The sequence below is a fragment of the Sorex araneus genome, chromosome 1, assembly GCF_027595985.1.
Source record: "Sorex araneus isolate mSorAra2 chromosome 1, mSorAra2.pri, whole genome shotgun sequence".
NCBI classification, from domain to species: Eukaryota; Metazoa; Chordata; class Mammalia; order Eulipotyphla; family Soricidae; genus Sorex; species Sorex araneus.
The window spans coordinates 201,849,514-201,866,392 of record NC_073302.1 but is presented as its reverse complement, the minus strand read 5'-3'; the positions used below and the strand labels follow the sequence as shown (position 1 = coordinate 201,866,392).

Below are 16,879 nucleotides of genomic sequence, written 5' to 3'. Positions count from 1 at the left end.
TATAAAATTAATACTGGAATACCACGTAGTTTAAGCAACTAGTATAAAAATGCTTAGAAAGAGGAACAAAGTGAGACTGATTATAGAAACAACCACTGAGCATTTAAATTCTGACCTTAGGAAACAACTGCTATTGTTACAGCAGACTTTTAAAAATATATTCTATTTGAGCTATGATAGAGTCTAGTGACATTTGGCATATGGATAAAGATGTAGTGTTCCTGTTTCAGGGATTGATGTAGACTTCCTGTTTCAACAGACTTTCAAACTAAGTTTGAGGCTTACATAAAAAACTAAACCCTGGAATCCTTTCCTGCCATTACAATTCCCCAAAGTGACAAGAGTAATGAACTGAAGCCAAGGATGGCTCAAAACTGCCCATGGAACAGCTGCTGTACACCAAGTACAAAGGGGGGAAATGCTCTGGGGGAGAAGGACTGGCTGTTAATTAGTCTTCAAATGCCCAAAAAGTTTCTGTAAATAAGAAAACATATTATTCTGATTGTTTGTATACTTAGAATTATTTGCCTATTATCCATGGCCCAATTCATCAGATGTTGTTTTCATTGCTTAGTTTATTAAGAGGAGATGAGAACGGAGAGATTTTGGATTTTATTTGATTTTTGATTTGGGAACTATACCTGGTGGTGCTCAGAGATTATTTTTGACTCTGCGCTCAGGGATTATTCCTCAGAGTTCTGGGGCAGCCATATGGGTGCCAGGGCCAGCAGCTTGGAAGGCAACTGTCCTGCCCCCTGTACTATCTGTCCAGCTGAAATTTGGAATATTTAAGACACTTGTTAGATGATATCAAAGCATCTGACTGTTACTCATGTCAGTTGTCTAACAGAAAATTTTGCTTTCACTGATCTAAAGCCTTGGTCTATGACTGTAAATATTCTGAAACAGGGAACCTTTGACTTTGGAGTGATGATTTTATCTATCTGAAGGACCAAGACTAAAATGCTAAAACATATTTCTCAGATACATAAGGAAAATATTTATGAAATATAATAAGAGAAAAAACTTACTCAATTACAGAGAGTCATAGAATTAGAAAGTCCTTTCAGAGTTCATCTTCCTCATTTTAGGGATGAAGTCACTTCAGTCACTCAGAGACCAGAACTGAACTTTCTGACATGCCAGCCCACTGTGCTTTGCCCTTCTTCACTTAGTAGGGGAAAACACAGTAACAGGTTTGGTGGGAGGCCAGAAAGTGACTTGGGAATTAGAAACCAGACATGGAAACCTATAAAAGGCAGGTGTGGTAGTGATAGGGGTGGACTTCATGCCTCAACTTCCCTCAAACAGCTCTAACGGTGGCCAGCAAATGGGTTTTGATTCGTTTTCAGAGCAGAAAGATTAATATTAAACATCTTAGGAAAGTTAATATTTCTTAACAATTGGGTCACTGTCACTGTCATCCTGTTCCTCATCAATTTGCACCAGTAATGTCTCCATTATGAGATTTGTTGTTACTGTTTTTGGCATATCAGATACACCACGGGTAGCTTGCCAAGCCCTGCCGTGCGGGCGAGATACTCTAGGTAGCTTGCTGGGCTCTCCAAGAGGGGCAGAGGAATTGAACTCAGGTTGGCTGCATGCAAGGCAAATGCCCTACCGCTGTGCTAGGTGACCTCACTAGCTTCAGAAGCTCTAGAGGCTGTTTGCTCAACCTAAGAAGAATCACTATCCTGTTAATCTACCTGTCCTGTCTCCGAGAAACCTCTCCCTGCTTCTGCTGTGTATCCAAAAGGGGTTCGGAAACTGTCAGATATCACCCTGTACTCCCAACAGAACATTTCACAGATAGCAAGGTTTTTTTGGTTTGGGTTTTTGGGGGGTTTGTGTGTATATGTGTGTGGGGGGGATGTCACACCCAGAGGTGCTCAGGGTTCATAACTCTGCACTCATAAATCACTCCTGGTGAAGCTCAGGGGGGTCATATACCAGAGAACAAACTCTGGTCAGTCACTTGCAAAGCAAGCACCCTACCCGCTGTACTATTATTCTGGCACCTTGCACACCAAGTTTTTATAGAAAGTCATCTCTCTCTCTCTCTCATAGGTCTCCCAAATAGTGAATTCCCAATAATTACTGACTAAATAATCAGTGTGGAGTGGAAATAGTCAACCTTACTGTGGGATGATAAAATCTCCCTCTTTGCCTCCCTTTCAATTCCCAGTCTCTTCAATTTGCTCCATTTCCTTGTAATGCACAATAAGCAACTTTCAAAACTCACTTTCCTTGTAGCCTCTCTGTGTAAAAGGGCCAGCAGTCCATGAACTCTGAGAAGACTTAAAAAGCTTCATTTAATGCATTTTCTTTGGACCAAGAAAAGAGTCAAATATAAAGTGAGACAGGGAGTGGTGTGGGGTTGGAGAAAGTGGTTGTGTATGGCCTTTGGGGAAAAGAGAGTGTAAAAACCTCCTTGCACACATCACCTCATCTATAAAACCCAGAGCTGCTCTCTAAGTAACAAATGGATGTCAGGGCTGCAGACATTGTTGGCAGGAAACGGTCCTCAGGGCGATGATAGATTCAGACCACGTGCATTTCCCCATAATGCATAGACCTCGGGGGAAGCAGAATTCTATTCACGCATCTTTTTCTGCCTAAGAGCTCAATTGTGCAGATTCTGGTTCCTCAAATACAACTTCTTGGGGTAAGAGAATGAATCTGGTTAGTTGAGATAAAGAGAAGCTGTAAATTTTGCTCCTGAGGTTCAGAGGAGAGGGAAAATAGTGTGAAGAAATATGAGGAAGAAAAGGGACAGAGATGAGAGCTGTGAGAGCAGAGAGGTAATAGAGTGGAGCAGAGAGCAGTCAGGAGAATGGATGGGTCAGTCACTCAGTCTTTAGGATTTTGGCTTTAAATGAAAAAAATTTCTGGTACCAAGGGAAAATTGACCTGTAGGTTTAAAACCTTTTTGTGTCTGAAACTCACTCTGAGCATGTACCTGGTACACAGCAGAGCAGGCAGTGTGATTTCTATAAACTCGAGTTGATTGGATTTTGATCCTAAATCAATTTTACCAAAACACTGAATTCACTGATGGGCTAAATGGATTTGCAGAAAGAAGGGCTCTCAGTACTTGTTGCAGTCACAAAAAATAATAATAATCAGCTTTTAGTTTAATTTTAAAGTGATTTTTTTATTTTTAGTTTTTAGTTTAATTTTTAAAGTATAAAGCAGGCTACACATGTTACTCTGCTTTGTTTTTCCCTTTTAAATGTGAAAGCAGGACATTTGTTTGGTGGAAAAGAAACTGGCCAAATTAGGAAATCTCTAGTGTCTATCCAACTAATTTAGCAAAATTGAACTATGTGCCCGACTTATCCTTGACTATTTGTTGACCCTGCTCCCCTTCCCAGATACAAAAATAACAAATAAGCAAATAGCAGCAAAATAAATAATAAAGAAATAAACCCTTAACACAGAAGCCAAGGAAATCCTCATCTGCTAAACAGACAAGAGCAACAGGTAAATTTTCAGAATCTTTCCCCTTTATCCCCAAAGACTATTATCAATTGCTATTCCTTCTCCTCCTCCTCCCCCCTCCCCCCAATCATCTGAGGTTATAATTCTGACAAGACTTTCTTTGGAGGTGAAGCCAATCCTTTTGTAGTGTTCAAGGCCCCCTTACCTTCAGAGTAGAACTCTGAATCCCTGCCGTAAAGATTGTGGATCTTTCTGAGTAAACACGCCACTGTAATATTATTTCATTTTAGCCAGCCTTATTGCAGCTGCTACAGTGAACTCTTTAAATGCTATAGGACAGCAACCCTAAGAAGCTTGAATTATTTAGAGCCCTAAATTATTTAGAGTCCCAGGGATTAAAAGAAAGTACTCCAAATTTCAACATATATAAGGTTGAACCTAATTTTCCCTTTTGTTTATTTTCTCACTCACTGCTTTCTAAGGCTCTTCTTTCCATTTCTAGGCCTATGGGCGCCAGCAAGCATCTGTAGCTCCACTCTTGCCCAGCCCTTTCCCCTTCGTGCATACCTATCTCTGATCTTCAGGATTTCACCTAATTCCTGGAAACCCCTTTTCTGGCCAGGGGACTGATCGCTCTAAATTAAAAGCAGGATGGTCCATTAATCTCATGCCCATCCCTCGGCTAGAAAATGTAAAATGGCAAAGACCATGCATCTCATGTTTTTAGTAACAAGGGTTTGCCCCGGGGGGGCGAGAATTAGCAGCACGTTGTATTAGCAACGAGCAGCAATTTTCCTCCGCGCTTCTCTCTTCCTCTTTCTTCTTTTGGGAGCAGCATTCCAGCTCCCCCGTTGCTGACGCCGGTCGGGAGCCACGCCAGCCCTGAGGGCAGTGTGAGTAGGGTCTCCGCATCTGCTGCGCTGCCCGGCTCTCCCACCGGACGCTTCGGGAAGTGTCATCTTCCCGCAGGGGAGCTCTCCTCTCCCCAGGCTAGAGAACTGAGCCAAAAGGAAGCTTAAAACAGGAACTTCAAGAGAAAACAAAGGCCACTGCCTCCAGGATGCCTCTCCTGTCCCCAGGCCTGTCTTAGCCTCTCTGGTTCCCGTGGCATCTGGGAGATCCGAGAGCAGGTAACCCGGATTTCCCTTCTGCCTGGAGCGCAGAATGACCACCACGAGGCCAGCAAGGAAACACTTCAACATCGCATTTATTAAGGAAATGTCAAATAAGAAAGAAAAGAAATGGTGTCACAAAAGTCAAGAGCACTTTTGTAGTAAACCGTGCAGTCAGTCTGTGAACTCTCAAGTTGTAGCCCGGGTCTTTGCCCCGGGGCCAGGTGGTGCACCCACCCCTCCAAAGATCCCAGCTGGAAATGCATTGAAAAGAAAACACTCAGCTCAGTTCACATTCGCAGGCTTGATACCCCATTCCCTCCCACTTCCCCCTCCCCCCCAAAAAACTCTTAAACCCCCAGGCAGGCAAACAGGCCACTAGGGCAGATAAAGAAAAGAACCCCCCCAAGGGCTTATCAAATATTTGTATTCAACACACACACACACACACACACACACACACACACACACACCTTAACATGACAATAAAAGACATTTAAGGTCCCTTTAACGAGGTCGCAGAGGAACCTGGGCGAGCAGGCGCGATTCCCGAGACGGATTCCAAAGGGTCTCCATCCGTTGCGTGGAGTGGGGGGTTTTTCCGGCAGGTGCGAAGGCCTTAGTGCCTCTGCGCACCCCTTCCAACTGCCCTCCGTGTGCGGCCCACCTGGGGGTGCAGAACGCCTTCTGCCCCGTCGGTGTCCCCAGTCCTGCGCCCTAACGGCCCTCTCCGTGCCACCTGCTGCCGAGTCCAGGGTCAGGGCGTTCCCCAGCAGCCGGGCACGGGAGGGTTCGGAGAGACGGGGCGCTGCCTCTCGACCGGTGCAACTCGAGAGAAGGACAAATATCGACTCCGACGACAGGTTTGCTGCGCCCAGTGTCGAGGAAGGGGTACGGCGAAGTTGGGGGAAGGGAGGAGCGCGGCGGCGGCGGCGGCGGGGCCCCCGAGGGCCGGGTCAGTAAGGCCCCACCACCACCGCTTCCACTTCCTTCGACGGCCTCCGGTCCTTCACCAGGAAGTTGATCATGCCCTCAGACTTGATGAGGAGGTTGCAGCCGAGGAAGAAGATGCCGAAGACCACGGTGAGCGAGAGCACGCACATGACGGCGATCTGCACCACGCGCATGATGTACAGGCTGCGCTCGTCCGGGCCGCCCTCGGCGACGCCGTCGTCGGTCACCACGGACGCCTGGGTGCAGCAGCGCACGGCGCGCCCCAGCGCCTCGCTGCCGTTGGCCAGCAGCAGGCCGGCCACCTCGGTCTGGTTGCCCAGCGCCAGGTTCATCGTGCGAGCCGGGCGTGGGGGTGCAGACGGCGCCGGCGCGGGAGGAAACAGGTGCGGCCGCGCCGAGCTGGGCGCCCGGGACCACCCGCTCGCGGGGCCCGGGAGTGCTCCCCGCGGCTCCTCCGACGCCCGCTGCGGCCGAGCGCGCCGTCCTCTCCTTGCCGCGCGCTGCTCGTGGCCGGCTCTCGCTCCGCTGGGGGTTTTGCACAACTTGGCGGGGCTGGACCAGTTAGTGCCGAGGGAGGTGCGGTGGCCTCGGCGCGGGGACGCTGCTACGAGCGAACAGCGCCCCCGCCCGGCAGTGCCGCCGCGCCGCCCGGGCAGCCCTGGGGCGCAGGCGGAGCAAAGCGCCAACTCCCCGGGCTCTGCCTGTCGGACTCCGGAGACTGGCGCGGGTCACTGTACTTGGCTGGCGTCCTGGAGGGAGCCCAGGGTGTGGGGCGGGCCACGTGAGCTGGAGGGTTGCGAAGAGCAGGGGTGCACCCGTCTGCGTGTGCTCTGCGTCCGGCTCGCGCCTCTGTGGTTGCTGGCTGGAAATTGGCAAAGATGGACAAGTGCCTGCCTGCTAGGGATTCCTGGCGGAGATCTGGGTGGGAGTGTTGTGCTGCTCTCTCTCTCTCTCTCTCTCTCTCTCTCTCTCTCTCTCTCTCTCTCTCTCTGTGTGTGTGTGTGTGTGTGTGTGTGTGTGTGTGTGTGTGTGTGTGTGTGTGTGTGTGTGTGTGTGTGTGTGTGTGTGTGTGTTAAAGCAGTGGCTTTTGGAATAAGGAAAAACCTGGGAAAGAGGGAGGGAGCGAATAAGCAAAGCAGGGAAGAAGGGAAGGAGCAGGAGCGACGCATGCACCTAGAAAGGTTTACTGTGACTTGTGAGGGGCTGGAAGGGAATCTAGCACATGTTTTATGGTCTTTGTGTGGAGATTATACCCCGATCAGCACCACCTCCCTGGTGAGGGAGTGGAAGGTGGGCAGTGGTCACTGGTTTGTGATCCTCCTTGCAGTGAGTTTTTGGATGCGCTTGCAATGTTTTTCACCGTTGGCAGAGTTCTCAGTTAAGGGAATTGCTCAGAAGCATTTATCACCAGGAGCGCTGACCAGCTGACCAGCTCCTGGAGGCCCTCCCTAGTTTCCATAAGCTGATGGAATTCACATTAGTCATTTTCAGCAAAACGACCGATGTTGTCGGGATCAGACTGAAACTTCGTTTTATGATATTTGCTCTTGGTTTCACAGAGATGTTACAAACCTGTCAGGTTGTTTTACAAATGCTAGAATATTTGATGTTTGGGTTTTTTTCCTTCTTTCTTCCTTCCTCCTCTCCCCCCACTTTTTTTTTTCTAATGGTAACAACAGAAAGGAAAACTAGGAGAGGGAAAGGCAAGACTATCTGGAGAGCATAAAGCAGCTTTTTGAGTGGTTTTTGAGGTCAAGTCCACTTTTGATAGAATACATTTACTAAATTTCTAATAAAACATAAGAACTCTACTGCCACTTTGAACTATTTCTCAATTATATTCTATTTGCTTGTTAAACTCTTATTTTTGTCTTCCCAGAAATAATCTTCCATGTTCAGAGCTTTTCTTGGAGACTTTTTAACTCCTCTGTTATCTTCATAAAATAGAATGAGCTGTCCTTTTGAAAAGAGTTTTCCAGTTTGAGATGTTGGTTTCGTATCAGCTTTAATAAGCTTAGATCCTCACACATACCTGTTATTATTTGTATGGAATGCTTAATAGCTGAAGATCCAGGCTTGTGGGTCACATTCACATCTCACCTGTTTATTGTCCTTTTTTCATATGATTACAATCCTACTATCACCACTTTGTAATTCCCACTATAGTCTTAAGGAATATTTCACATCCTGGAACTTCTTTTTGAGACAAATTGATTATTAAGTGATTGCACATAAAGTATATTTAGGCCTTATACAGCATCTAGCTTAGCTAATTTGTGTGATACTTAAGAATATTAAAACATAATCTGGGGCTGGACAAATAGTACAGAAGGGTCAATCCCTGGCAAAATATACATTGCCATGAAGGCAGGGGGAGGATGGGAAAGGGGGGGTATTCTAGGGATATTGGTGGTGGGGAATGTGCACTGGTGGAGGGATGGGTGTTTGTTCATTGTGTGATTGTAACTCAAACATGAAAGCTTGTAACTATCTCAATAAAATTTTTTAAAAAAACAAAAAAACACATATTGCCTGGAACCCTTCCAGGAGTGATCCCTGAGCAAAGGGCCAGAGTGGTAAGCCCTGAGTATCCCTGAATGTGACCCAAAAACAAAAAGGGGGAAAAAAAGGAAAACAATTTTGTGTAAGTACTATCTTGGGTACTCGGGGTAAATCAACCTGACTGAGCTTGAATGATTTGGTTGTAACCTCTGTAAACATCCATAAAGGCATTGCACTGGAATCTGTTGCAAATGTTTTGGGTATTTTCCTCTTATAAACAGTCCATAGTCACTATCCTAAAACTGTTAGCCTAATAAAATATAGTGCCTTCATTTTTTTAACCCAACATCATCCCTAGAAGAGCTGGTATTTTGAATTTTCCTCCTCACTAGGCCCTAAACCCAAGGCAGCTATTCTGAATCTCAGATTATAGACACTATAGTCATTCTGTAAAAGATGTTGAGAAGTTACCTACCCTGGGGGAGCTTTTGCATCCAGCTTGTTCATTGTTTGGCTGATCTTGGACAGGATGGTGAGTGGTGGATGGGAGTAATTGACAGTCCATTCACAGTACAAACACATCCATGCCTTCATTATTTGGGTCAATTATAAAACCCTAGCACAGAGAAGGCCATAAAATGAATTACTAAGAAATACAAGTTAAGTCAATACAATAACTATATAAGGACTACCTCAGCTAAATAAAATAATTTAATCACAGGAGGATGAATACGATGTAACTATGTACATGAAGTATGTAGGATATTAAACTCAAAATAATGATTGTTAGAGGTTGGTGGGGAGAATAAAAAACTGTTGTTCAACGGGAATAAAATTTCACTGAGGTTCAGTGATTAAGATCTAAGGATCTGCTGTACAACATAGTGCCCATACCTAGGAGTATGGCCGTGTGAGCTTCAAAATTTAAGAGCAGATTTGATATAAAGTGACCCTTCAAACGTATACACATTAGCACAGGAAAACAACTCAATTGGGTGTTGGGCATTTCTCTTACCTTTCAAGGTGCTTTCAAGGGTTTTTGCATTTTACGAACTCATCAAATCATACAATTTAAATGTGGTCAGGGTTTTTTTTTTAATTTCAGTAAGATTTTTTTTAAAGGGTAAATTGGTGGCTTAAGATATGAAGATAATATCCCAGATCTCCCAGATGTACTGTGGAAAGAAAAGGAAGCTGAAGTGTTTTGTAAATATTGGGCCCCTGACACTATATAAGAAAATGTCTTATTTTCTTGTTAATATTAACATAAGTAATGTGTGTCACAAATTCAGGACTATGGACTAAGAAGGGATTTTTTTTTAACATTGCTTCTAAATTTAAGATTCACCCTTATCCAGGATTTACTATTTGTATGTTATTTTAAGACGTTAAAATATTCTCATTGCTTTTACTTAGCACACTCATTTATCTGAAACATATTTTGATTTGAATTTGACCCTACCCTGAATATTCTATTAACCAGTAATTAATAATACTAATTGTAGGATAACATAGCTTCAGGTAATTTAGGTTTATTGGGTTACTCCCGTCACAGTGCTCCTTAGTGTTCTGTTAACTTGTAAATAATGTTTTTCTCTTCTCCTTGAATCCTTTGCATAGTTTATTCAGAGCAAGTCCTTTTTGTATGGACAAAGAAAGACATTTGATTGGCCTTGAATATTATTAATTCCCGGGCATCTGCTTTCTTGACTGTAGCCTCAGCTGCCCTTACTTCCTAGCATCCCCAAAGCAGGGTCCCAACGTGGGACAAGACGGACCCAGGGCAAGCGGTAAGTTATGTGCTACCCTGGCATCGAGATGGGCCTGGCCAAAGTGCCTCATTGTTAACTGTAAGTTAAGAGTCTGATCATGGACAAGTGCTGTCATGATCTTAAAGTAATGATGAGACTAGGGCCCTGCTAGGGATAGGAAAGACTAATCTGGCCTGGGCACTGTAGTCTGAGATTGAGATGACCCCAGGAGAGCAATTCTAAAAGTTTAATACGTCTCTTGCTATGCCCATGCAAAACCCATATGTTTGTTGGACAAGGAGAAGAGAAACACAACCATGGGATTTCATCATTGATGGGTCCTGCTGAAAGCTTGAATTGTTACATTGTAGATTCCAGGTGCTGCCTGGTTTGTAATTGACAATGTGGATTTCATGTGGCAGCCCAGCCCAGTCTTTGGTATGTAAATCCAAGTGCTTTTCAGCCCAAGGAAGGCTTCGGTTTTGGTTTTATATCTTCTTTCGGGAGGCCTAGATTACTGGCCTGCAGATACAAGAGAATAATGTCACCTCAATGTTCTTCCTGTAAGATCTTTTGGTGCCTTTGGTGACTGTCAATGTATTGCACCATGAGCACAAAGGGGTTCCGAGAGAGAGACATGGGGAAGGCGAGACTAGAGAAGGAAGGCGGAGTAGATCCAGAGAGAGGCTGGAGCTACGGGTGGGGGAGAAGTTTAAAGATTGAGTAAACAGTAACAAGTCAGCAACCAGCTGGGTCCTTGTTCTTCCTTTGATTTTCCTTGACCACCGGCCCTCCTGTTCCAGTCCCTTGGCTTGTCGTCAATTTCTACACTAATGAACTAAAAAATTATTTTAGGACTTAAATACTGAATTTTAGTTAATCTTTTACAGTAGAAAATGTCTATTTTTACTTTTTGATTTTGTTATTTTTGTTTTGGGCCATATCAAGGATTACTTTTGCCTCTGTACTCAGTGATCATTTCCAGCGGACTCTGCAGATCATATTGGGTGCTGGGGATTGAATCCAGTTAGGTTGAATGCAAGTCAAACTGTAGTATCGATGTTCTTTTGCTCCAGCCTAATAAAATGTTTAAATTTTAAGATTCAAATGTGTAGTGACTGTGTCTTTCTAATTTTATCTTCTGATTTAGCATCCTCTCTTAGTTTCACTGTGTTCTCTAGATTTCAGACCTAAATGTGTCTGGCAGCAGTTGTCTTCTTTCTATGGGAGGAGAGGGAAAATTGTCCTTGTGGGGCAGAACAGGTGATATCTTGAATCAGCTTTTATTCAGTGCATAGAAATGTGAAATAATATAGGTAATACAATGTGTAGCAGCCATGATGCTCTCATCTCTTAATGCCTTTTTGCTGGTGAGATAAAGAGCCAAGAAAGGCAAGTAGTAATTCACCACCAAGCTTAAATTGCACCTGCCAAGAAGTTTTCAGAATGATACATCTTAGACCCTTGGCATTCTATTTTTAGATGTGCAGAATAGACTTGCCTTCGCAGAAATTTTGCCATTATTTTATTTAGATTTGCTGCCCACTCATTAAAGTCTGCATGATTTAGACTCTAAAGTGGAAAAGCCACTGAGCTACTTAGAGAAAGCCTTTTGTGCCACTGGTGCATCCCTTTCAGCATTAAGGAAATAGGACTTTCACCCGCCTCAGAGTGGGGAGAAGCAGATGGCTACTAGGAGGCATGAAAGAAGCAATATTTCCAATTTCTCAACACCGGTTCAATTAATTTGAGGCAGAATTATGTCCTCCACTTCCACATGGCAAGTGCTGTTTTTCTTGAATATTTATATAAGTATATGAACACGGGATCATCCTGGAAGCAAAGGAGAAAGGCAAAAGTCTTGTTTAATTTAAATCTCTGTATTTGGACATATCATGATTCATATTTTCTGTAAATTTGTAGATACCACGAGGAAGCAATGATGGTTATCTATTTTCAGACATCAAGCAGCAGTGCTGTCATTTCCATGGTTTTTTCCCTCACATATTAATGATAATGATAGTCTAACTTTTATTATATGCACATTTTTCCCACAGGTGAAAAATCTCTCAACTTTTAAGTGTTGCAAATAAAATGTTTTTCAGACTTCTATGTGTCCCTCTTTCATGTTGATAGTCATTGGTCAGCTTCATGTCCCCCCGGTCAACTAATGATGTCTGTGGTGTTTCATGAATCCAGAAGCTTACTGCAATCTGCAAAACCATCTCTGAAGAATCTGCCCTGTAGTTATGCTCCTTGGAGCTCATGTAGTGGCTTTATTGAAACTCATATGACTTGAGAGATAGGAAAGGGGTGGCCAACACTGATTTTTGTCCCCAGCACCTGAGCACTGCCAGCTATGATACCTGACTAGACTCAGCACAGTAAAGTACCCTAAGCACTGTTGGGGTGATCAAGAACAGCCAACCAAACTAACCAGCAAAAAAGAACTCATCCAACTTCTGGGTGGGACATTTATGATAGTTAATGATAGTTAACATTATGATATAGTTAACATTATTTAAATTATTTTAAGACTTAGATAATTAAATACTCCAAGGTAAAGGAGATCTCTAGCCCACATTTTTATTGTTAATTTCTTTATGTTAAACATTTCTCATATCTCCTATAATACAAAGATTATTTGTATATAAAAGTATGTATAATACTGAGATATTTAGAAATAAATTGATAGATTTATACAAGTGGTTTAATAGTCTCCTGTACTTCCACTACCCCCATTTCTGTTGTAGTATGATTGACAAATAAATACATATATTTAATTGTATATGTATTAATGTTCATGGCAGAGCCTGCTAAGCTCCCCGTGGCATATTTGATATGCCAAAAACAGTAACAACAAGTCTCACAATGGAGACATTACTGGTGCCCGCTCAAGCAAATCAATGAGCAATAGGATGCCAGTAACAGTATTAATGTTGGATTATGTATGTGTAAGAATTATCAAATATTTCTTCACCCCAAACCCCCAACCTTAAAAAGAAAATACCAAAAATAAATGTAGACTAACTAAATTTATGAATAAACATGGCATTTAGAAGAGAATTTCTATTAATTCAATCTAATATTTGTACTTTAACCAGTTACAATTTAATCTAGTAAAAAGTATATCTCCTAATACCATAAGGGTAGCACTGTCTGTTGTCCCATTGTTCATCGATTTGCTCGAGTGGGCATCAGTAACATCTCCATTGTGAGACTTGTTGTTACTGTTTTTGGCATATCGAATACGCCACAGGTAGCTTGCCAGGCTCTCTGAGAGGGATGACAAGACAAATGCCCTACGGGATGTGCTATTGCTCCAGTCCAGCAATGTCAGCAGATACCTCAAATGGTAAATTGACATTTTTGCCTTAATTGACCTATGAGCAGTGCTCAGGTGGGGTGCTGGCATTAATTAATGTTGATTTGTTACATAAGAATAAACAATTCACCTAATTAGGAATTTAAGTGAAAAATGCAAAATGGTGAATATACAATTGTTAATTTTTTGATTAACAACAATAACAGATCATAACATTAGAAATGAGTCATTTTATAGCACTAATGTTACAAATAACATGCATAAACTGAACATAAAAATGTGAACCATTGAAAGAGAGCACTAAAATTTTATTGGGAAGCATAAAAGACCCTGGGTTGGCCACGTGCAAGGAAAGCACCCACCCACTACACTACCTCTCTAATCTCCAAAATTATATTATTTTTATTTTTAAAATTAGAAGATGATGGAGCTGGAATGATAGCACAGTGGGTAGGGCATTTACCTTGCATGTGGCCAACACAGGTTCGATTCCCAGCTTCCCATATGGTCCAGCGAGCACAGCCAGGAGTACTTCCTGAGTGCAGAGCCAGGAGTAATCCCTGTGCATCAACAGGTGTGACCCCAAAAGCAAAAACTAAATAAATAAATAATTTAAAATTAGAAGATGAACCACAGGGACAGGGGAGAGTACAGTGGGTAGAGTGCTTGCCTTGCATGTGGCTGGCTCAAGTTTGATGCCCGGTACCTCATACGGTCCCCCTGGTGCTGCCAGGAATAATTCCTAAAGGCACAGGTAGGAGTAACTCCTAAGCAATGTTGGTTGTGACCCCCACCCTGGCAAAAACAAAACAAAACAGAAAAAAGATGAACTTCATAACATACTCAAAAACTATTATAGCTAACTTGTAAAAAGAAAAACAAAATTGGCTAAAACTGTTAACTACACATAAAGAACATAAATATTACTATTGAAAGAGTTAAGAGATTTTGGGGAGCAAGGACTCAAAAACCAGAGAATTTGCTTTACACACACCCAACTGAGTTCAATTCCCAGCACTCCTTCTTGTCCCTTGAACACCCCCAGGAGTAATCCCTGAGAACAGAGCCAAGACTAAGCCCTGAACACTGTCTGTGTGCCCCGCTCCAACAAGGAAAAGGATCCAGGGCTGATGATGCTGATGGTAGAATGGTTTATATACCTTCTCAAAACTCTGCTAAAATACACAGAGCAATTAGGATAGTAAAATAAAAGTCCATGGCATCATTTATTATAAAACAAAGTGAAAATATTTTCCATTAACCCAAACACATGGGACAAAGCACTGACAGGAAAGTTAGTGACAGACAGACAATCAGTATAAGAGCATCTGTGTGGGAAGAAGCAGAGGAAAACAACAGCATATATGATGAACACATTGGAAGAAGATATCAAATCACTGGCATTCATCCAAGACTCAGTGAAGCAATTGAGGAATTCTGGATACAATTTTTAATAAAATTCACAAATAAATTTATGGACTGGATTGTACAATCCCCAAATGAGAGAGAACTATTTGTCCACATACACACACAGACGCACACATGCACGCACGCACAGACATATAAAAAGAGACCCTGAGATGATTAACTCAGTTAAGCACTCATCTCTCTTCCAGGTAAAAACTCCACTTAGCCGAGAATAGTCAACAAATTGTGTGGGTTAGGAACAACAATAAAAAAGGAAAAGATGGTCATGTGAAAGTGGAGATGGTAGCAAAACTCGAAGAACTAAAGAAAATAAGCTACAGCTATCTTGTCCTAATTAATGTTTACAAAAAACTACAACTATAGAATTTTTCATAACATTTTAATTGTATGTCACACATTCACCTAAATAGACCATCTGTTTGATCGTAAAACTAGTCTCATTAAAGTTAGGACTGAAATATTATAAATTAGCATTCAGTTTATACTGCAATCATCTTAGAAACCTATTTTAAAATAATCCATGTATATTAGTGGAAAGGCAAAACAGAAATTTAGAAATGAATGCTAATGAGAAAAGAACATATCAAACTCTAAGAAATAGCAAACCACTGTTTAGGGAGACATTTATAGTATAAGTGGCATAAATAAAGAAGTATTTGTGAAGAGATAAAACAGGGATAAGGCCTCTCATGGATTGAATCTGGTTGGATTCCTGGCTCAGAGATACATGGTCCTCCAGTTTCTCATAGTGAGCCTAGTGGCCCCAGTCACTGATGTGTGTGGTTCTGAGGACTGGGATGGAATTACCCATCCTGAGATGGCCTGGGAAATTCCCCATCATCTAAGGCCCAAGCAGCATCACATCCTAGCGCCTATGCACTGAACTACCAACCTGATGGGGTGAGAACTGAGGAGGAGCTCCAAGACTTACTGTTCATTAAAAACAAAATAGGCCCTTAAATAGAAGGCAGGAAATAATGAAACAAATAGCAGAAGTTAGTGAAATTAAAACACAGATGAACAATAATAAAAATGAGCAAAGTAAATATTAAAAGAAAAATACAGGAATATCAAGTTTTATTTTAAAATTCCACAACTTAAATGAAAAGAATGAGTTTCTTGATAAATGCAACTCAAAAATTGATACAATTTAAAACAATACTAGGTCTATATCCCTGGTCTATATTTATTAAAAGGAATCTTTTAATTAAAAATTCCTTCCCCAGAAACTTCACTGCTGAATTCCATCAGAATTTTAAAAGGAAATAACCCCATGAGCACTAAAGACTAAATCCCAGTATCCCCTAGCACAACATTGCTAGTCCAGAATATTGAATTATCTGGTCTTGTTGGCCAAGTGAATTTTAACAAAAGAAGAACATGATTTCCTAATGCCACTGAACATTACAGAGAAAATCATTAAAAACCTAAGAAAATAAAAAAATATACTCTGTATATGCATCTGAAATTTTGAACTTTTCCTTTTTTCTCTCTCCCCTTTATTTTTTGGCTTTGGGCAACACAAGGCTGTATTCAGGGCTTACTCCTGTTTTAGAGCTCAGAGATCACTCACGGCAGGCTCAGCAGGCCATCTGAGATGCCTGGAATTTAGAAATTGAGCTTCCATTTGACCCAGCAATACCACTTCTGGGAATATATCCCAAAAACAGATGACTGGTTAAAGAAACTTTGGTCCATCTACACAATTGAATACTATGCAGCTGTCAGAAAAGATGAAGTCATGAACTTTGCATACAAGTGGATCAACGTGGAAAGTATCATGCTAAGTGAAATGAGTCAGAAAGAGAGAGAGAGACATAGAAGAATTGCACTCATCTGCAAAATATAAAACAACAGAATGGAGGCCTAACACCCAAGAATAACAGAAATAAGTACCAGATTTGCTCCATGGCTTGGAGACCAGCCTCACATGCTCGGGGAAAGGGCAGCTCAGATAGAGAAGGGAATACCAAGCAAAAATGTGGTGGGAGGACCTGCTCAGGATGGGAGAGGCGTGCACGGAGCAGACTATAGACCGAGCACATTGGCCACCCAAGACCTCCATTACTAATCACAATGCCCAAAGGGAGAGAAGGAACAGAGGGGAATGCTCTGCCAAAGAGGCGGGGTGGGGAGGGGAATGGGGTGGGAGGGGGTGGGACGGTTGATGGGGTAATCAGTGGAGAACGGGTAGTGGTGGAAGGATAGAAACTCAAGCTGTATATGACTGAAACACAAGCAGGAGAATATGTAAACCTGTATCTGTACCCCCATGGTGATTCATTAATTTAAAAATTTTAAAAAAATAAAAAATAAAATAAAATAACTTTGCAAGGAAAAAGGTAAGAGTAAAAATTCTGTTTTGG

At 42.3% G+C, this 16,879-nt stretch overlaps 1 protein-coding gene across 1 annotated transcript; it reads right to left on the bottom strand.

Moving 5' to 3' along the window:
* Positions 1 to 5,368: 5,368 nt before the first annotated feature.
* On the bottom strand, positions 5,369 to 6,215 carry RPRM (reprimo, TP53 dependent G2 arrest mediator homolog). Its single transcript, XM_004620509.2, has one exon. The coding sequence runs from the start codon at positions 5,837 to 5,839 to the stop codon at positions 5,510 to 5,512; it is 330 nt and encodes a 109-aa protein (XP_004620566.1). The 5' UTR covers positions 5,840 to 6,215; the 3' UTR covers positions 5,369 to 5,509.
* Between the last annotated feature and the right edge of the window lie 10,664 nt (positions 6,216 to 16,879).